This window comes from Spinacia oleracea, chromosome 3, assembly GCF_020520425.1.
Source record: "Spinacia oleracea cultivar Varoflay chromosome 3, BTI_SOV_V1, whole genome shotgun sequence".
NCBI classification, from domain to species: domain Eukaryota; kingdom Viridiplantae; phylum Streptophyta; class Magnoliopsida; order Caryophyllales; family Amaranthaceae; genus Spinacia; species Spinacia oleracea.
In genome coordinates this window covers 45,914,431-45,937,310 of record NC_079489.1, presented here as the reverse complement: position 1 = coordinate 45,937,310, position 22,880 = coordinate 45,914,431, and the positions used below count along the sequence as shown (strand labels likewise).

At 32.5% G+C, this 22,880-nt stretch overlaps 1 protein-coding gene and 1 long non-coding RNA gene across 2 annotated transcripts; one reads left to right on the top strand and one right to left on the bottom strand.

The window, feature by feature from the left end:
• Positions 1–2,886: 2,886 nt before the first annotated feature.
• On the top strand, positions 2,887–14,397 carry LOC110796341 (14-3-3-like protein GF14 iota). Its single transcript, XM_022001407.2, has 7 exons — positions 2,887–3,044; positions 12,436–12,742; positions 13,013–13,100; positions 13,197–13,306; positions 13,401–13,549; positions 13,814–13,860; positions 13,941–14,397. Exons 1-7 carry the CDS (start codon positions 2,972–2,974, stop codon positions 13,944–13,946), a joined length of 780 nt encoding a protein of 259 aa, XP_021857099.1. The 5' UTR covers positions 2,887–2,971; the 3' UTR covers positions 13,947–14,397.
• Positions 5,491–10,486, bottom strand: LOC130470311 (uncharacterized). Its single transcript, XR_008930412.1, has 3 exons — positions 7,780–10,486; positions 7,333–7,510; positions 5,491–7,243 (listed from the first exon to the last, which is right to left on the bottom strand). It is a non-coding gene; the product is annotated as an uncharacterized lncRNA (long non-coding RNA).
• Positions 14,398–22,880: the final 8,483 nt, after the last annotated feature.

Below are 22,880 nucleotides of genomic sequence, written 5' to 3'. Positions count from 1 at the left end.
GAACCATACATATCCTCCCCATCATCAAAGAAATAAGAAGTGAAGCTACCAAACTAGATTATCTTGTCTGTATTAAAGTGCATAAAGACTTGGTTAATAGGCCTCACAATCTTGCTCAACAAGAGAGAAAAGGCCCATAGTTGTATTTGTTTTTGTTATAGCTGTCAAAAAAAATAGGGTAGATCTTCATCTTTTGAAGATTGGCGCAAGAAGAATGAATGCCATGGGTTGGTGGTTTCAAGGCCAAGATCAACTACTATAGCCAGAACATTGGTTTGACAAGGTATGAACCACAATATGGTAGCATAGAATGTAAAACACATTCTAAATAGGCAAGTTGGTACTTACGTTTATCACCATGAAAGGTGGAAATGTTAAATAAAATATGATAACAAAGTTAAGTGTTGCAAAACACAAATAATTACCGAATCTTTTCACATTTCATCTTAATTTCCCAAAAAAGAATCACAACATTTCAAACTCGAACTTTAATTTAGGAAGACCCCAGGGGATTCTTCAAACTGTAGTGGTTATTTTCAAGTCCCTAACCAACGCAATAAGGATAGTTTTGTCAAGGGAAGTGTTTTGAGAGCAAATTTATTTTAAAGGAATTTAGGATTGACTTTTACGAATTTGGGTCAACGAAGGGCAAAGAAGGAGCCACCAATGATTTTTCAAGGAAAGGCTTGAAAACCTTTACTTGGATTTCGATTAGATAAATTTAGGAACTAATCATTAAAAATATATCCACGTAAAAGTTCCTACCAAATTCCAAGAGAAAATTAATCCAAAATGGTCAAGAATCAAAGAAGAATACGAGGAAAAAGTACGAATCAATATTGTATCAGTTCTCCCACTTTTGACCTCTACTCCATTTCGCATAACTAATGTGAATTGCAACACAAAAACTACACGCATTTATTAAATTCTAAGGATTGCAAAGAATTAGTTTGGTTCATTTAAAACACATAAAAAATAGCTATTGTAACCACTTCATTTAAGCACAAAATTACAAGGATCCTAATTCCAATTGTCATGACATATCTTATTAGTCGTGAATGCATTTAATAGATTTTTGTTAGAAATAAAAAAACGGTGATAATGTACAAGAAATCAAATGATGCAAACATGATAAATATGAAAATTTAATAGCCTACCTACAAAGGAGATGGTTAGTACATAATAAATATTTACAATGATGAATAAATGTAATATGCATGATTTGTACACTTTAATTAACTTGTACCTATAAAAATCAAGATAGACATAATAAATAATAATAGTGCAAGAATCATAAATAAGTATTAACATTTTTACCTACAATAACAAAAGGGTTAGTGATAATAAAAATAATAAATGATATGTTTGATTGGTGTATATTTAAATTTTTACCTACAACATAAAATAAGTTAGTCATAAATATTGATTTATAAAAAATATACAAATTGTACGTTAATAATAAATTATATCTATATAATAAAAAAAAATTAGTAGTTTTGTTTAGTTGAAGGTATTTTGTTAACGACTCGAAAAGGCCTTTATTAGAGGGATCCGCATATTCTTTCCTCATTACAAGGGAAGGTCCATCTTACCTTTAAAACATATCATATTGGTATATGGGCGTATCCTCTATAAATTAAGGAGATTCACACTTCTATTAATTTTAAAGGGTTGTTCTATTCATTACTAACATGATAAGTAATAAAATTTTATGTCAATTTTTCATTCAACATTCTTGATGACTAGCTAGCCGGCCTAATAGTATTATGGGTTATTCGAGTTAGAGTTTAAATATAATGACCACTTATCTAAGATTGTCAATTGTGGATGACATAATGCTTGAAAAATATAATAATAAAAAAAAGAATAGATAATCTTATACACGGACCACCTTTTATCCACCTTTGTTGTTTAATAATAACCTGAAACTTTATGCATAATTTTCTTACACATTGCATAAGTTATTTTAAAGTACTATGTAGTACTGGTTTTTGTTTTAACAGAAATTCACGTGAAATAATGTTGATGACTAATTTTTTATTTTTTTGAAATACTTTATCAAGTCTAAGTAATATATCAAGCCATTGGATAATTCTTTGAGATGATTTTTATACACCTACACGTTTTATTATTTAAGAAATTTTGACAAAACCCTTAGAATGTTAGAAGGACAAAATTAAGCTCACCTTGAAAATTATTTTATCATATTTATTCTCCTTGACATGACACATTAATAATAAAGAGTGTGTTTGTTCATCTGATTATCATTTATATTAATTTATTTTAGGTGAATTTTTTTAATGACCTTAATACTTACATGACACATGAGGTAGCTTTTACTATTAATTCTTAACTAGTTTTTTTTCCTCATGTTATGTACGAATAATATTTTTTTGATAAAATTATATAATGGAATTAAAGGAAAAATGAAATATTGTAATGAATCAATGATTAATATGTGGTTATGATATTAAAAAAATTCTTTTAATTAACAATTTAGGTAGGATTGTATGATGTCTTTATTAAAAAAGGAGATATATAATAGGATTATAATTTGGTGACAAGTGGCATGCACTTTTCAATGTTTCTAACTATTAGTATACATATCTAAAGTATACATGAATGTTAATCACAAATTTTTACTATTATTAGTTAAAATTAGTATTATAACAATTTCTTACTATTTTTAATTCCCCTATTTTTTCTTAAAGTTTGCTTGATTTTATATGAAATTTGAAAAAATCAACCAATTTCTTCTATGAATTCCGATTTACGTGCTACAATTTGAAAACAATTAGCCAACAATAGAGATTCATTCTTCCCTTTGATATGGCTTCATCATTTCCAATACTAATATTATATAAACTCCCATTCTCTTTTGCCTCAACTCCTCATTTATCTATCATCTTAAATTTTCTTACTCTACTTAATCACCTTTTTTCAATTTCAATTTCTTTGAATATATCCATCAATGTCAACAGGAAAAGAGAGAGAAACTCAAGTTTACCTTGCCAAGCTTGCCGAACAAGCTGAACGCTATGAAGGTTACCCTCCTTTTTAATTTTAATTTTGTGTGGATCTTTTATAATTTAAATATTTTTTCATTGTTTTAGTTTTATTTTATTAATTTGCAATTATGTTTTATATTCTGCATTTTATCACGAAGATATTAGCCCAATCTGATCAGCAGAAATTAAGTGTTGAATCACTAAGATTGTCAATATTTGGGAAGGGTGAAATTTTTTCCCACGGTCGTAAAATTTGGGAAATAGAGAGAATGAGTTAAAAAAAATTGTTTTTATATGTATCGTCGATTGTTTTATGAATGCAATCAATTTCATGAAAATAAATTGAATGGATAGGTAATTTCATTGAACAAATGAGTAAATTGATTCATAGAGTCATGTTCTTCTTTTTTATTTTTTTTTTAAAATTGTGAGCCTGAATTTATATGCACATAAATTTTTTATAATCTTCTTTAAGAACTAATTTGGAAAATATTTTTGTTTTATTTTTCCATTTAACACACCAATACTTTTTTTATATCTTGTGATGTCAAAATTAACGCAATTTAACATTTTCATCCCTAGTATAATACTTTGAACTTAATGCCCGTATTAGGTTATATGGATGAATAGTTTTGATGCTTAACTCGTTCTATCTATTTTAATAAGTATTTGATGAATTATTTCATAATTAATAAAAAAAATGAATAAGATAAGTAGATAAATTCATTATCACACTAGTTACACCGATGACATGTAAATATATCTTAGTCCCACCATCTACTTGGCGTACTACATCCATATAGTACATGTCATACTCGTCCAATAATTCACCTCCAAAAATCTCCGTACCTCCTAAATTTAAATTTAGATATATAGAATAACTAAATGTATCTATATAGTGTAACGACTACACTTGTTTCATCATATTGACATAAACTATCACTAAAAAAACTATTTAATTGTGACAAATGGGTGGCTTTATATGATTTTGGGACATAAATTATGGTAATAGCTAGGATAGCGAGGGAGACGGGTATATTGTCAAACTTAAAATCGTACCATCCTCAAGATGGTTTAATGATGGACATTCTGACCCACCAACCACCAAGCATGTAGTAGTGATATAACCATTGCAACTAAGTATGACGACCCTCTATACACTATCATTTATTTTGAGTTCTAGTTCTTAAAAATATATTTTGATATTGTATTAATTAATATTATTTTTAATTATATTTTTTTTGTATTTCTCCTCCAATCTAACTTGTTGTATTCATCTTCAAACAATCACATGCATACCTCATGTTTAGAAGTAACCCTTTATGATTATTTATTTACATGCATTCTCTTAGTTTAGTTGCCTTTTTGTATTTCCACTATTTCATACAAGTATTTAGTTTTCCATTTTCCATTTTCTTCCATACAAAATTTGGTTTACGTTTATATTTTAAGAAATATACCTCAATTTTTTCCTACTATAAAAAACGAGAGTATCACGCTCTCTCCCGTTTAGTAAAAAAAGTCTCACTATCTATTCTAATATCTTATTTTTAATAGAAAATAAACCCCGCTTTCTTTTTATATCCAATTTTTCAATAGAAAATTAAATTGATAATCAAATAAAAATTTATATATGTCCTGATAATTAAGTATCAAATTATCTCGGTTTAGAGGGAGTAACTTATTTTTATGTTAAAATGTGAAAAGTGGGACAAAGAAAAAAAACACGTGGGTCGAAAATTTGAGAATAAAACCTTGTAAAGCTTTCCTTTTGGTGGTCATACACTTCTATAGAGGGGTGAATAGGTTAAATATTCTGTGTTATGAATTTTTAATAACAATTAAATGATTGAATACAAAATTAATATCTAGCCCCTATATTTCTTATTGGTCTTCTACTTGAATTATTGAATAGTTTTTTAGAAAAAGGTTACTTTTCCCCTTGCAATATGAAAGAGAAAAAAAAATCATATAATGTTCATTTGTTTTAGGAGAGATAAAATAAGTAGTATAAATTACTACTTTTAAATGGGGGAGGAAAACAATTAAATAATTTCAATGAGTGGGAAAGTTTAATAAAGAAAAATATAATAATGATGATGGGACATTTCATATGAATAAAGAGGGATATGTATGAGGTAATTTTGGAAAAATATTTTAAATAAGGAGAACTTTTAGAAACACCCAAAATAACAAGAAGAACATTTAGAAACGAAGAGAGTACTTTGTAATATTAAGTATATATGTTAAGGGACATCTGAAGTATGTTAAGCCTTTTTCACCATCGCTATCACTGTCAGTTTTCAGTCTTTTGTTTTATGATTTTGAAAGTCATATACCCCATGTTCTTTTTTACGTGCATCACTTTGACCATTTCAAAGTGTAGGAAAACAAAGTTAAATGGGAAACACATATTACAAATTGGTAAAGGGGGGGGGGGGGGGGGGGATTTGAACTTGTTACTTGTTGTGAACATTATCATTATTTTTAGTAGGTTGACCAAGACCTCATTAACATTGTGTATAATATTATGCAAGTGGGTGAATTCCTTATTGTATGAAAAATATAGTTGGTGTATTATTTGTTCTAATGAAAGGATAGTGTATGTATGTGTAGGGGGCATGTATGAGAGACATAAAATTAATTTGGAGTCGAAAGCATATTAGGGGAAAGCAATTTCAAAAATTGTAGAAATTTCCTTAAAGCATTTAAATAAAAGCGACCAACTATGTGAGATTGACACACTTATTAAAATCAGATGCAGTATAATTTATATTGAATCATGAATTTAAATTCAGTCGCACTTACAACAATCATGTTATTTTTTAAAAAGGGCAACAAAAAATGGTAGCACTTTTTGATTTATATACTTTTGTTTAAAGTTTTATGAAAAGTAGAAAAGTAGAAACCAAAAATTATAAAACATGGCTAAATTTAATTTATGTAGTGTATAAATTTTATTTTAGGTATTTTATATAGAATATAAATAATTACCCGACGTGAAGCAATTATAAATTTTATAGTTTAGGATAATAACTTTTGAAGTTGCTTGACTTCAGAAATTGTATTATACTACCCATTTTTTTTAAGAGCATCAGTTTGACTGACACCTAGTTTTGAAGATTGACTTGAGTTTAATATATAATAATCTGTATGTGGAGTAAGTGGGTGGTTTCTTAATCTTAAATAGTGGGTGGATCCTTAATTGTAAAATAATGTTAGTGGATGGACTAGTTATTAGTCGAAAAATATGGTGTGAGTATGTGTGGGGCATTAGGAGAGAGAAAGATTACAGTAATGAGCCCGTTTTTCTTAAGTGTTTTTAGTTTGACCGTGACATTGTTTTAGGAGTTTAAATTAAATTTACGGTTTTTTCATGAAATGTCCCTCAGGTTTGCAATAATGCACCAAATACCCTCGCGTCTTTTGAATCACATAATATACCCCTATTTTTGCATAAATTTGCACCAAATACCCCTAATTTGACATTCCGTTAGTCCTCCGTTAAGTCATGTTTATAATTCACAAAATGCCCCTATTTATAAACTTATTGCACAATATACACCTATTTGTAAAGTTATTTGCACCAAATACTCAAATTGCACGAATTGAATCTAACGGCTAGTTTGAATCTAGTCACATTGCCTCCTCATAATTCATCAGTTTCAATTTTCAGAAGAGCAACTCAAGGTAGTTTGAACCTTCTAACTCTATCATGAAATGACTAAATTAGGCTACCTCAACAACTTGGTTGTTCTGAAGAAAAAAAACCCAAATATCATGAAACTAAATTAGGCAGAGGCAACGAATTTCACTGCTAATAACAGGTTTCCTTGCGTTATTGAAATACTCATTGTCAGAGAAACATTATGAACAACTCTAATAACATCTACAAAATAAAATACAAGTGATTGGTATTGTGAGAAACAAGTGTTGTTGTTAAAGGCTGCATTTCTTGCCTACAAGATCCTTTCCATCAACATGTATACCCAACTGATCAATAGGAACAAAGTTGAACTTTGTTTCAGGGATATATACCCTTTCAACACTGGCTACCTCAACAACTGAGTTCTCATTGATGGTCATCTCGTAGTCATTTTTAGTCGTGTTGAACCTCTTATTAGCAACTTCAATTCAACAGATCCCTTTGAGATGTATTAAACCTTCCCTGCTTCAAAGGTGTCAAAGAACTTCTTCTCTATCGCATTGAACATCGTTGCTTGTATTTGAGTACCCTACATTCATGAACTACTATATGAACAACTCTCAATTCAAACATGAAAGTGTAAAACATAGAGTTTGACTCATTCTAGATTATGCTTACATATTCATTAGTTAGCTCAACATTGAAGACATTCCCTTCTCCTCTCTCATTATAGAAGGTTTGTAGTGTCCCCTTGCTGGTAACTCGGACTTTGATGGTCCAGTTCCCTTGGTAAGGGTTCAAAGAACCAAGAGGGTACACTCTTCTAGTCATACCCATTCTTGCAGCAGGTGCAGCACTGCAACACACATAAAAGCACCATAAACACTAACCAAAACACACACACTAAAAAAAACCATATATAGACACTAAAACAACCAATTTATAGCAAAGCAAATTGAGAAATAAGCACAAGTAACTGGAATCAGTTTGATAACTAATGATTTCTTCATTAATTAAGAAGCAGATAAAGAATAAGAATTAATCTGAAGTTCAAACATAAACAAATCTTAGGAATTAATGGTACTTTACTGAATTGATAAAGACAAATCAGGATTATGAAATTACTAGAGTCGGGATTGATCGTTTCCAGGCACCCTCAAAATCAAATCTAAAACTCTCTGGGCAGCGAATCAAACCAAAGCAAAAACGCCCAGAAATTCACCAACATTCATCTCAGTCAACGAAATCAAACCCAGCAGAAACGCCTAGAAATCAAAAGAACTAAGAATTAATTTGAAGAAATCAAACCTAGCAGAAGAAATTGCAAGAACGGTCAAAACAACGAACCAAGAATCTCAGTCAAACAGTTAGGCTCGCCGGCGACCATATATCGGAGATCGGCCTCCGCCGGCGAACAGAGAGGGGAGATCGGCCGCTACCGGCGACTAGAGAGCAGGATGAAGAACAGGGGAGAGGAGAGAGAAAGAGAAGAAGTTGAGATTTTTTTGATTTTTTGGAATTTATGCCAAAGAACATGCATTAAGGGCAAAATGGTAAACTATAGCTAACGGAGGACTAACGTCCGTTAACTGCAAGTGCATTTCATGAACAATACGAAAAAATAGGGGTATATTATGTGATTCGAAAGACGCGAGGGTATTTGGTGCATTATTGAAAACCTCAGGGGCATTTCATGAAAAAACCGTTAAATTTATTAGTTAAATTCAAGTGGGTGAGTGGAATAATTACTTATTGTACGAAATTGGTAATCGGCGAATAATTTATTGCGAGAAAAAATTGTTTGAGTATGGATCGTGACCATTTGAAAAAGAGAAATATTAATTTAATTAGGAGTGGGGACTACAGGAAGAGAGAGATATAATAAAATAGTATACACTATTTTCTGAAATAGAAGTACAAAACTTTTTTGAAAAAAAGAACGACTGTTATAGGCAATTAACACTAAATCAACCAAACTGGGGTAATGAGAGTAAGGAAGTGAGAAGAGAGAAAAATAATAAGAAAAAATTATAGAAGTTTCTAGAATATAAAATGATAGACATAAATAAAATGGCCGATTAAAGAAAATAAATCACTTAAAAACAACGAAAAGAGTACCATTTAAATATATTGAAATTATCAACTTATTTATGAACTCTACTAACTTTAAATTTGCCATGGTAAAACATATTTATGATGTGAATAGTTCATTTTAAAGAAAATAATATCTTTACTTATAAAAGGGAGAAATTCATCTATAAGACTTGTACAAATTTTGAATTCCAGTAAACAAAGTTCAATAAAAAAATATTTCACTAATTTGCATATAAATGTAGATGCTTACCTTAATCATTTAGCTGTTTGGCTAACTATTAAGAAACAATATAAAGATATAAAGATATCATATTCGTTTGACTACATTATAACCATATGTATTGATAATTAGCATATTTAATACTATGACTCTATTTGATAAATCTAATGGTAAAGAGTTTCTTTTCGTAGTAGGGTAGTAGGTATTTGTCAACTGCTACCTTCACCCCTTTTTAATCTTTGCGTTTGGTACCTTGCATACGATTTAATGGATAACTAATATAGATAAAGGTTTTTTTTACAATGCAAATTACGTTTGTAATAATGTTTTCACCTTTCTATAAAATTCGACATTGGAAAAATGAGAGATTTAATGCCTCAGTGGGAAAGTGTGAGAGACACCACAATGAATTTTATTGATTAAAATAACGGATTTTTCATGAAATGCCCCTGAGGTTTGCTTTAATGCACCAAATACCCCTAAACTTTCCAGAATGCACCAAATACCCCCGAGGTTTTAAACAATAACACAAAATGCCCTTAATGAGTATTTTCCGTCTATTCCGTTAACTTTTCCGTTAACATTAAATTATTATTTTTTTCCCTTTTTTTTCCTTTATCTTTATCTTTCTCTTTCTCTGTCACTTTCTCTTTCTCTTTTCTTTCTCAAACTTCATTGTTAATCCCCACCTCAATCAAAATAAATAATTGCCAGCATTCTCAATCAAATAATTGATTCATGAATACCCTAATTTCAGCACCAAAGACAACAAATTTCACAATTAAAAGTAACACCCAAAAAAATGAAAACAAATGAACTAAATGTTCCAAATATAAACCTTGCGAGCATAAAGATCAGTGAGAATGGCGCCCCAGCCGCCATTACTGAAACTGTATTGAACAATTGATGACGCAAAGAGCACGAACCGCATAACTTGCTTAACTGAAAAAAGATTGAGATGAGGAGTAAACGGCCAAAGACAAGCTGTTCCAACATTCCATGTTGAAATAGTGAGATCAATTGCTAAATTGCTCCATGGTGATCTAAAAAACCTCCGACTAACATGCAAGCGATGGCGGCGCTCCACCGCCATTTCAACAATCTTGCCCCTTCCTATAAACAATCCACCTTTCTTCCATCTTCGAAAACCCAGATTAATGAAAACCCCAAAAATATCAAATGGGGGTAATTGCAAAAAAAAAAAAAATCAATTCTACCAAACAAAATATTTGTAAAAAAAATCAATTTGAAAACCCAGATTAATGAAGTGTCGTTGTTGATGTTGCTGCTATTCGGTAATAAAACGGATTGCAAATCCACCATTGTTGTAGCTTGAGGAGAGAGAAAATGGTGATTTTTTTTAGGAGGGATGAAAGAATTGAAGGAAAGTGACGGTGAGGAGAGAGAAAGGACCGACCAAGGGCAAGTTAATGAAATAGGGTTTTAGTTAGGGATGATGATGGTGGAAGAAGAAGAAAAAGAACAAGATGATAATTGATGGCGTGAAGGAAGAAGAAGAGCCCAGAAATTGCGTGAAGGAAGAAGATCCCAGGGAAAAAAATTGGGTTTTTTTCATATTAAATAACAGTAGTTAATTAAATTTTTGGGTTTAATTAATATAATTAAAGGTTAGTATTATAATTAGTAGAGAAATTGGTTGAGTAAGGGCAAAAAAGTAATTTCATGCTAACGGAGACTTAACGGAATAGACGGAAAATACTCATTAGGGGCATTTTGTGTTATTGTTTTAAACCTCAGGGGTATTTGGTGCATTCTGGAAAGTTTAGGGGTATTTGGTGCATTAAAGCAAACCTCAGGGGCATTTCATGAAAAATCCGTTAAAATAATCACTTGACACAATATTGGACAGAATATTAGAGGCATTTATGTGACAATATAAAATGAAATATTCCAAATGAAAAGATTAAAAAGGGACACCAGAAACAAAATACGTAAAGAATATAAATGGATATAAGGGGTAGTAGCGAGTACTGGTTAGTCGTCAAACTAGTGGTAAATAGTTAGTGTGAGTGTTTGGAAAACATAGCACGTAAAATAAAAGAAAATAATGGTAATATTAGCACGAAAATTAAATATTATTTGCCCGATTAATTTATTTTAATATGATATAAAAACATTATTATTACTCTTTCTTTTGTAAACATAAATTTTTATACCTAATGTAACATAAATATTTTCTTAGCTGAAATAATTGATTTATATGTTAGAAAAAAAGAACTAATGCATCTTATACGAAACAAAGATCCTCAAAAGTAAAAATTAAAAACAATAAGTAAAATAAAGTAATACAACCAACCAAAAAAAGGGAGTTCAAATAAACTAAACAATGAAGACGAAATCAAATTATTTTCGACCAGGCATGTAAAAAATGAAATAGAACAGAGAAACATTCCACATGCCTAGATGAGCACCTCAATAATCTAAACTACATAAAACAACGAGTTGGAAAAATTGCAAAAAAAAAGTAGTAGAGTAAAGTTGAACAATTCGTATAACGCTATTCCAAGGAGTCCATACGTTAACATTTGTAACGTTTCCTAAAAGGTAAATGCTACTCACAACTCTTCCCTGTCTAAACCCTTATTTTATCCACTGGTGTTTTTATTAGGTCTGAATACTACCCATTACCCATACCGCTACCGCAAGACATGGCTTATCTATTTTATTTAGGAAAGAAATTTTATTATTTTAACTCTCCCCTAAAAACGAAAGCAACTTAGCTATCTTTTATTTATTCAGTGATACATGTCAGGTATCCAACTAGTGTCATGTCTCATAGTATGATATAAGTTTGTATTTATCTCCTTTGATCTGAAATATTTAATAGATGAAATGTGATAGGAAGAAAGAGTGATTATACATTCGAATATTGAAACGAATTAGGGAAAATTGACATGAATAATCCCAACTTTCACTCATTTTCTAAAAATAATCTCAACTTTGGATAAATTATTGTAATGCATTTAAATTGTTCAAAAAATACATTTTTCTAGACATATCATTCCATTGGAGAAGCATGGATTTCATATAAGATGGATATTCAATATTGCATGTTGTAATATAGGGATTCCATGCCTATGTTATGAGAACCAAAATTAGTTGCATTCATATAATTCCTGATTTTACTCATGTAGTTTTATATGGTTATAGAATCCATGCAAATTTGGTTGTTGCTAGTTATTATATGGTTATAACATGAAAGTCAATTTTACTTATCTACTTATGATTGTTGGCGGCCTGTTATACCCCTTTCATAACGATCTTAGAAAAAGTGAGAAGCTTTTTAATATGTTTCTATCTACAGTTGGTTGTTTCTATTTTGTAATTGGTTATGTGAAATTAAGATTAACTGATAGATGATAACGAGATCAGTTTTAAATGCCTTCTCTTTAATTCAATAACTAATTAATTTGTAATTTTTCTTACTTTTATTTCGTGGTACACAGAAATGGTTGAATGCATGAAGACAGTAGCAAAATTAGATGTTGAATTGACTGTGGAGGAGAGGAACCTCCTTTCGGTGGGTTACAAGAACGTCATTGGTGCTCGTAGAGCCTCTTGGCGTATTATGTCTTCTATTGAGCAAAAGGAGGAATCTAAAGGAAATGAAAACAATGTCAAGCTCATCAAGGATTACCGCCAGAAGGTTGAAGATGAGCTAACCAAAATATGCGAGGACATCTTAGCTATTATAGATGCACATCTAGTTCCTCATTCTGGCAGTGGAGAAGCCACAGTTTTCTACTATAAGATGTAAGTCATATTTTCTGTTTTAATATACATCTCAACTTCTATATTCGTTGCCGATACACGTGTGATGTTTTAAAGATCAACTTTACTTCCCTTTTCCTATATTGATTGATAAAACTAAAACGTTCAAGATCTTGTTTATAAAGAGGAATTATTGATGCGATTTGGAGTTATGTATATTGTTATTTTAATTGCAAATAAGGTGCATAATTGGTAGTCAAAGCATGTGAGTTCTTTTAATTAATTCCATATGTTGTGATTTTAAAACAACAGGAAAGGTGACTACTTCCGTTATCTTGCGGAGTTTAAGTCAGACCAAGAAAGGATGGAAGCTGCTGATCAGTCACTTAAGGGCTATGAGGCATGTTAACTTTTATCCATATGCATAGGACACAAAAGTACCAGTTTTACCAATCTCATGGCTCGTTTATTTTGTTATTGTGATAATGGTTTTTAGGCGGCTTCTACCACAGCAAATATAGATCTTCCTTCTACCCATCCCATCCGTCTTGGTCTTGCTTTGAACTTCTCTGTCTTCTACTACGAGATTATGAACTCTCCAGAAAGGTAATTACAGTACATTCCAACTTCTTACGGTCTTACTTGTTGAATATATTAGAACTGCATATATTCAACAATTCTCTATACTAATGTATTATAGGGCATGTCATTTGGCCAAGCAAGCATTTGATGAAGCCATTGCAGAATTAGACACATTGAGTGAGGAGTCATATAAAGATAGCACCCTAATTATGCAGCTATTGAGAGACAATCTCACTTTATGGACCTCTGATTTGCCTGAAGATGGAGGTACATTCCTTAATACTAGTATACAACCATAACACTTGACTTTTATGTGGAGTATCAAATGTAAAATCCTTTGCACATAGATCTTTTATAATTGTTAGTTACTTATAGAAGTACATGTTATCAAGTAATATGGAAATAACATTATAACATATTATAAAGGCCTCTACTAATCTACCATATATTAATTCCCAAGGTCTATAATGGGATGGTTTACACTTATTTACTTGATAAAACCCCATATGATTCATAAATGTGATACTATAGGTGAGGAGAATTTGAAGACGGATGAACCGAAAGCTACAGAGGCGGAAGTAAGTTGTTTAGACTAAAGTATCAAGTTTTTCATTGATAATATATATTTTTAACTTTCCTAATTTTCTTTATCGGTCAGCATTGATATCTTGATCTTACCACATCATTTGGAAGCTATCATTAAAGATTCTTCTTGGATGCGTTATTATGTTCTCGACAAGAAATTATTGTACCAAGAAGCTTAAAATTATAGTTATAGGTGGTGAAATTTAAGTTATCATAAGCGATATGAGAGTCAATCAACTACTCCCGCCTACTTTTTTCTAGATTGTTGTTGTTTGAGCCTTTTTTATTTATATTTTTTCATAGAATCTAAACAAAGAATAATGTTATTTCAATACTAGTTGTTACACCGGGGTTGCTACGTGTGATGTCTTCCAAGGTAGCAAAAATTTATAGGGAAAAATGTATGAATGTTGTATTATTATAATGTAATCATGAGGTTTATGATCGAAATTGTATTCAATGAACAATTTGTGGATCGACAATTGTTCTTTCAAGGCTATTGTAAATAAATTACACTACATAATTTCATACCTTTTAGTCTTAGTAAAAGTCTGTCTAATGCTGCTATTCTCGCTACTTGAATCACCATTTAGGTAAGCACCACTATTCAAGTCCAAATGAGGAAATATATCATTACTCAGTACTTTAACAACAAAATTAAAACACCTATATGTATTTTTCAACATCAAAAAGATTTAATTAAAAAGAAGAAAATTGTCAAACATATTCATCATTATGTAATATTTACAATAGTGAATGGAATACCTTTAAGTGTTATAAAAGAAATTTCCAAACTTAAAGACAAGTATTGGTCTTCTGAATATTTCCAGTTATTAAATTTCAAAAAAAATATCAAAAAATGATTGACAAGTGAAGAAAAATACAATGAAATTTGAGTATTAATAATCTTTAGAATTAAACTAACAACACGGAAGCCCTACAATATTCACAAGATACCTATAATGATATTGTATACCCTATAATCAATGTGTTATCAATGCCAAACGTGATAAGTTGTGGCACCCCACCACACTTATGATAATTCTACAACCACGATCCCATTTTCAATCCCTTGAAAATAACATAAAACATAAACTAATTTAAGAAGATTCAGAAAAATAATTTGATTGATGATATATTTTCAAAGTTTTAAATTTCACTCCGCATGAAAGTAGCCAATAAGAAGAACACGCCATCGTGAAAATTACAATATTAAATTACAAGATTATAAGAAAGAGAAAAGAATTACTATTTGTCTTCCCTGTTTGAGAAACTTTATCAAATTCATTAACGTTCTTTGTCCTTTATCAAAATGGACCGACACATTTCCACATAGCCAGCACCATCCTCCTCTTTCTTGTCGACTTCTCAACATTAGTGAAGTCCTTAGAGCACTATCACCGACGTTTGAAAAAAACACACTCACCACTCTCTCTTTACCACTTTGTTACTCCTCCACTGGGTTGTCCCCTCCATTAAAGGACCAATGGCTTTGTATTGCGACAATAGTGGAGCCATTTCCCAGGCAAAGGAGCCTAGGAGCCACTAGAACTCCAAGCACGTACTGAGGCGATTTCACATACTTCGAGAAATTGTTGATAGGAAAGAAATCGAGATTTGCAAGGTTGAAATTGACGACAACATCGCGGATCCATTGACTAAACCGTTTCAACAAGTGAAGCACAATGCACATGTAGCAACCATGGGAATCAAGTATGTTGGAGAATTGCTTTGATTTTCTAAGTTTTGTTTTAGAACATCTGTTAGATCTCTGTTTAAAACAATTGGTTTAACCATTTCATATTTATGAAATTATTTATTTCATATTCATTTAATTTTGGTTTAGTATTAAATGAAAAGTCCAAGTGATTCAAAACATTCAAGTGGGATGTCAAGATGGATTCTTCGACAAAAAACACCCATAAGTGAACTTGAATATTGAAATCACAAAGGATCCCTAATCCAGGTCATTGAAAGGTGGACGACCAATGACTAATGAAGATTAGATTGCAAGTGGATGTGTAGTTCGGTTTCTTGAACTAGATTGACTGGATGTCAAAATCTTTTGCATAGATACTTTTTGGATCTTGTATCGGATTGACCATGAGAACACTTTAAGAGATTAAAGTCATGTCATAAGCAGTTCTCATTAATGGTGATTATAATCGTTCCTCAAAACATGAGTAATTATGATTTCTCGTTTAAAGATTAATTCGCTTTGATGCTCGCTAAACATCGCACCGTAAAAGTAGACTATAAAAAAAGTTATTGGGCGTACTATGAATCAAAGTGAGTGTTCATAGATTGCAAGACTGGATTGTCCTCCTATCTTTGATAGGATATGGTGTTGTTGTGTAACAAGGCCTCTCGGAGAGTTAGATACTGTGAAAATGCATGGCCGTGCTCAGAATGGTTAAGGCTTAACCTTCTGTAAAAGTTTAACAATTGAACTCAATAATCCGAGAAACACTTCTGGACCTAATAAGGATGGCTTGGATCTTACCTTATGTTCAGCAAGTAACACTAAGCTACAAAGGAATGTGAATGCACACTTTTCTGAATGACAAGTGGGAGACTGAAGGAAATATGTCCTTCACCCAAGGTGCATTAGTCTAATACCTAAAGAAAATATGTCCTTCACCCAAGGTGTATTAGTCTAATACCAAGGTTCAGATTAATTACGAACAATTAATTCATCGAGATCAAGTGATCGGAACAACTAGCTGGAGCAATGCTTCCGATCAGTGAGTTCTAATCTATATTAGGCTCGCAGCTTACTCTTGACTGAACCTATAAGGTCACACCATTGGCATGGAACAAATCATCGGATTAAATGAATCGGAAATTCATTTAATAGCTTTTCAGGAATTAGTTCGGAAAAACATAAATATACGATATGACGTTGCATTGGATTCGTATATCATATCACGAATATTCGTAAGCTAGGCGAAACGAATAATCGTATCGTACGACGGTGATTCATCAAGTACTATACGGTTAGTAATAGCCGTAAGGCATTGGGCGCGGATACGAACAAGGTAAGGTTGTCGGTCCGTCGAGCCAAGCGTGCAAGGCCCAACGAGCGCAGCAGCTAGCCAGCGCGAGAGCAAGGCCCGTAGGCTTAGGCTAGGCGCGCGCGGGACAGCAGTAATGGCAGCAAGTAGCAGCGAGGCCCAAGGCCCATGGTCGCGCTGCTCGTGGGCTTTGTGCGAGAGCTGGCCGGTTGAGGCCTTGTGCCTCAGCCGGTCATGTTATAACCCTTAGGGTTATAACACCTCACCCATTGTTATGTTTTTCCACAACTCTAATTACGTACATCAGTTTAACCTAAATCAAAAGAGAAACCCTAATCTCTTTTGAGCCTCCGTTCAAACTGTTCTTCCCTAAAAGCTAAAATATCTTGAGTGACGTCTAAGCTATGAATCTCAAGACGGATCTGAACGTGTCGGTGAACCAAGTACAGGAATGACATTTAGAGTTCTTGTTCGTGTTCGTGATTCGTTGAACTAGAGAAAACACGCTACAAACGTAAGTCTGCTCGATTTGTAATTTATACATGGTTCCTGGCTTTGGGGATCATTCCGCTGTGTTAATATGTTTTAACTGTATTCCCCTACATCCTTAGAGCTAGCTGCTATTTCGCAGCGTCAAAATGGCTTTACAAGTCAACATAATCCGTCGCCTTTAGCTATTATTCCGTCGCCCAATATATGTGCGTCAAAATAAATTTCGAAACAAGGTCACTTTTTTTAATTTCGTCGCCCAAATATAACAGCAAGAGCTACGAAATAAATTTCGTGGCCCACTATAGGGGCGTCGAAAATTATGTGTTGTCGCCCATGAATATTCATGTGCCACAGTTTTGCTTTCGTGGCCCCTTTGTATAGGCGTCGACCTACATATTTCGTCGCCCTTTTTATAATCACATATATCACCCCTATTATTATTATTATTATTATTATTATTATTATTATTATTCACCATAGGTCCATGACTATGATACTGTGCATGCATGCTTAACCATTTGACCCACAATGAAAAATTGTATTTCAAATACTTTAATTCTCCTTTAAATAACAAACATACAAAAATTACAAGTTCAGAAAAGGACATTTAAATCATACATAAGTACATAACTTTGCCTAAAGAGTATCCAAAATAACACGAAAATATTATATTTTGACTTGTTGTATATCTTCTCCAAAAGTCCCTGCAAATGATTCATTTTCATCCTCCCCATCCTCAAATAACCTTCAAAAAAATTTATTGTAAATAATATCAGGTAAAAAAAACAAATAATACAATCTATGTCATCATAACTGCATGAAGTATGTCAGTTAATTTGCAAGTCCTCTCCTCTAATGTTACAATATTATACTTAAGAGTATTTGGAAAACATATACTCTGAACATGTGTAATATTTTTATGTGATGTACATCTCACTTAGAGAGTGCAACAACATGTGACACACCTCCTTCAACAAGAAATATGGAAGTACATTCTAAAGATGTGTGTCTGTATTTGATGCTAAAGATCATTTATCAACTTGCCACCATCTTCAGGCATTTTTATATTTTCATATTCAGAGGTGCTTTCACATGGCAGTGCAAATCCACAGGAATAAAGCCTAATTAACTTAATTGATTTTTATGGAGACCATGCAGCATGCACAGGCCTATGACCTCAATATAAGCAAAGGCGTGATATAACCTTAATAAATTAGTTATCATATAAAATATAACTTAAACGAACAAAACAAATTAAACTATTGATTTTTATGCACCATGTTTGGATTTCTAAAGTCCTGACCAAAAGTTATAACATGGATATAATTAAAAGGAAACCAAAGACAAACTTTAGAGACACTCTAATACATTACTTACCACAACGAAACAATGATTATATAATGAAGTATATGCTAAGAATGAAAAGCTTAAGCACGTAGGTCTTGTTATTTTTACTTTAAACATAATTTACAATATATAGAATCTACCAGAGATTTACATGTCATGTGCCATTGATTTATAGGTTGCAAATATTAGATCAATCCAACTATTCCAAGATACCTTATTTAGGTAAGAAAATATCTTACATTAGAAATCCAATGTACCCTAGTGTTATAGGATTCCTAACATTCAAGCCATTCAAATAAAGTTATTCAATATGAGTACCTCATTGCCTTAATTGAAACATTTGTTGGTTTTAAATGTCAATCAAATGGCAATAACCTTGAACCTGAATACGATAAGTGCCCAAATAAAAAGAATCAAATTCAATCTTGTCAAATGCCAAAAGCACCTAAAATACTTCAGGAAATAAAATTGAAGAAAAAGATAGAATGTTTTTTTGCTACAAATACCCTAAAAAGTACCAATTAAATTGTCCAAAATGCCAAGAAACGTAATTGAAGAAAAAGATAGAATGATTGTTGCTACAACTACCCTAAAACCCTAAAAATTACGAATTAAGTTGCCTAAAAATAAACTAATTAAATTACATGTAACGCCTCTCCATCTCTGAAGAAAATAAAACTATCTATGAAACTTGCTAACCCACAAAAATCAAATGATACCCACAAATAAATTGCCGAGATTCAACCGCAAAAAACCTAAAATTACTGAAATACATGAAATAATTCGAAGCTCTCAAACCCTATACGAAAAAAAAAAAAAAAAAAAAAAAAAAAAAAAAAGAAAAGAAAAAGAGAAAGATAATAAAAATTGCGAACCTATTGAGACGGAGAAGGATATAGAAGCTACCAAGAACATGCGCCATGACGTATACCCAACGAATTTCCTGTGAAAATCATAAATTTCATTAATTCAAGCAAACCAACAAGTTGGTCAAAAAAGCGAGAAGCATGGAGCTAAAAAGTACATCTAAAAAACCCTTGTTGAGGAGAAAAAAATCTAAGCTTTGAGCTAAGGTTGATGAATTTTGGGTTTTATACTTAGGGTTAGGTTGAGAAAGTCAGAAAGGGAAATGGGGATTGATGATAAACTGAGAGAATTGATGTTAATTGAGATTTTTAGAACCCAAAAATACTAAAATGATGAAATTGTTACATCGGGGGAAAAGAAAAAAAGGGATATTCTAGATATTTTATCCTTCTCTGGGATACAAAATTTTGAAAGTGTGGCCCATTTCTTTTTTGTAGGCGACAGAAAGTATAATCATCGCCCAAAGATTAACAACGTGTTTGTGACCCAAGATTAAGTATTTTGCATGTCTGTATGATCTAGGAAAGTCATAGGGGACTCCCAGTTGGTCATATGCCAAGTAATAGGAGTGTACAAGACTTTTTCCTCAATAGCACTAAAATGTGGAACAAAGGCATTAAAATTAGTGGAAAACTTTGAAAAAATAAGTTTCCTAAACATTCCACGTGAAGAAAACGAAACAGAAGACTCACTTTCCTAACAAGCTTCTTCAGGGGAAATTTTTGAGTATGACAGCAGTATCATCAAGATACGGTTGCATAACTTAGAACCTTTATATGCTCCTCTAGAAGAAGGAGACGATCAGAGGATAGACGTGTGCACTGCCAACATTTTAGTGATATAAGTGTCCCCAAAAGGTTGCGACTAGCAGCTACGACGTATTATATGGAGGGAGAACAACTACGCCGAAAGGGTCCAGAGGGACAAGTCCTGAAATGCATTGATGCATCGAAAGTGTTGACTCTGATGGCTGAACTCCACCATGGGATTTGTGGTGACCACAAAAACGGACTAAAAATAAGGTGGTTAGTACATCTCTATGGTTTCTTTTGACCTTCAGCCAGAAAGGATTGCATTGACTATGTTAAGGGGTGTACCCAATGCTAGCGCTATGGACTAATCAGTTGAGCGTAAACATCATTTCTTAACTCAATTATCAAACCTTGGCCTTTTTGAGGATGGGAAATGGTTTCTATAGGAGTAATCACCCCTTCATCATCCAAAGGACATGTGTGTATTCTGTCATCACATATTATTTCACAAAATGGATAGAGGCACAAGCGTCTAAAACGCTAAACTCTCAAGTGGTAGTCGATTTCTTAGAAGAATGAATTTTCACTACATTCTGAATTCCAGAGTCAATTACTATGGATCAAGCATCAATGTTCCAGAGTACCACATTCTACGAATGTTTAGAAAAATATTCCATACAGAAGTTGTATTCTATGCCTTACTACGCTCAAGCCAATAGGCTAGTTGAGGCCACTAATAAAATCATCGCAAGAGGGATATCTAAAATGATAAACTAGAAGCCCATAATTAGCATGAATTATTTCTATATGTTATATGGGCATGTAGGACTTCAAAAAGAGTAGCTACAGGGGTCACTCCACACAATCTAGTAATTGGCCATGATCCTGTAATCTCAGCTGAACTTAGCATCAGGTCAGCCAGGATAGCTCAACAGATGGATTTATCTGATGCATATTATAGTGATTCTATGTCTATAGAAATCATGGATGCATAAATAGGAAAGCTAGAAGCGGCAGATAGAATGAATCCAAAAGGAAAGAGCAGCTAAAGCATAACAAAAGGGTAGTTCTAAAAGCATTCCATGAAAACGATATGGTATGGAAAATAATCTTATCCGAATCCAACTACAAACAGTTCAAGGAGAAGTGCACAAAAGAGCTTTAAACGGAAATTTCCTTAAGAAGTACCATCCTAATATTTGGGAACAACACGATTCAGTGTTTAAAGAAAAAAACATAGAATTGTTTAATAGTTTACATCATTAAGACATTTTAATCTCCCATGGCGCTAGACTCATCTTTGACACATTCCTCTATGTGATTAAGGAGAGATTAAAACTGAGCAAGGTTTCTATCATACACCAACCTGATCAATTGCAAAGATAGAGTGTTTTGCTATGCATTAGTAGATTTCTACACTTGGTCTAAATCCTTCTACTTTAGAGTCTACAAACGGCTTTGAGTAACAGCTAGCTCTTCCTTCAGCTTCTCTTGATGGGTGAAGAGTTCCTGAATTTGAACAGAGATTTGACGAATGTCATAGTTCAAACGGGACATCTTCTCTCCGCGGCCTTGATTTGAGGTAGGAGTTGATGGTCCAACGCCAGCTTTTCCAATAGTTGTTTGGTGTCTGATTCCAAAGATAGGATTAAAGCACCAGTTTCCACCAGCTTACGTTGAGTAGGGATCAAATAGGCTTCAACGTATGAAGAAAACCAGCTTCCAGCCACTACAAGAAAAGGGGTTTTGAGCGTCAAAAACTATTTATAGAGGGCGACAAAAGAAAATTCCCTCGCACATAGTTAGATAAGGGTGACAGTATTGATTTGTGGTACAAAGATAATTTTTGGGTGGCACATTTACAACTTTGTTGCACAAATGGTAATGTGTGCCACGTTGTTAATCTTTAGGCGATGATTATACTTTCCTTTGCCTATAACAAAGAAATGCGCCACACTTTCACAAGTATTTGTAGCCCAAAGAAGGATAAAATATCTACAATATCCCTTCTTTGCTTTTCTCCCGATGTAACAATTTCATTATTTCAGTATTTCTGGGTTCTACAAATCTCAATTATCATCGATTCCCTCCGTTTATCTTCAATCCCCATTTCCCTTTCTGACGTTCTCAACATAACCCTAACTATAAAACCCCCAAAATTCATCAACCTTAGCTCAAAGCTTAGATTGTTTTCTCTTCAACAAGGATTTTCTATATGTACTTTTTAGCTCCATGCGTCTCGCTTTTTTGACCAATTTGTTGGTTTTCTTGCATTAATTAAATTTATGGTTTTCACAGGAAATTCGTGGGGTATACGTCATGGCGCATCTTCTTGGTAGCTTCTATATCCTTCTCTGTCTCACTAGGTTCGCAATTTCTACTGTCTTTCTCTCTTTTTTGTTGTTGTTTTTCGTATAGGGTTTGAGAGCTTCGAATTATTTCATTTATTTCAGTAAGTTTAGGTTTTTTGCGGTTGAATGTGGGAAATTTATTTGTGGGTTTCATTTTATTTTAGTGGGTTAGCAAATTTCGTAGATAGTT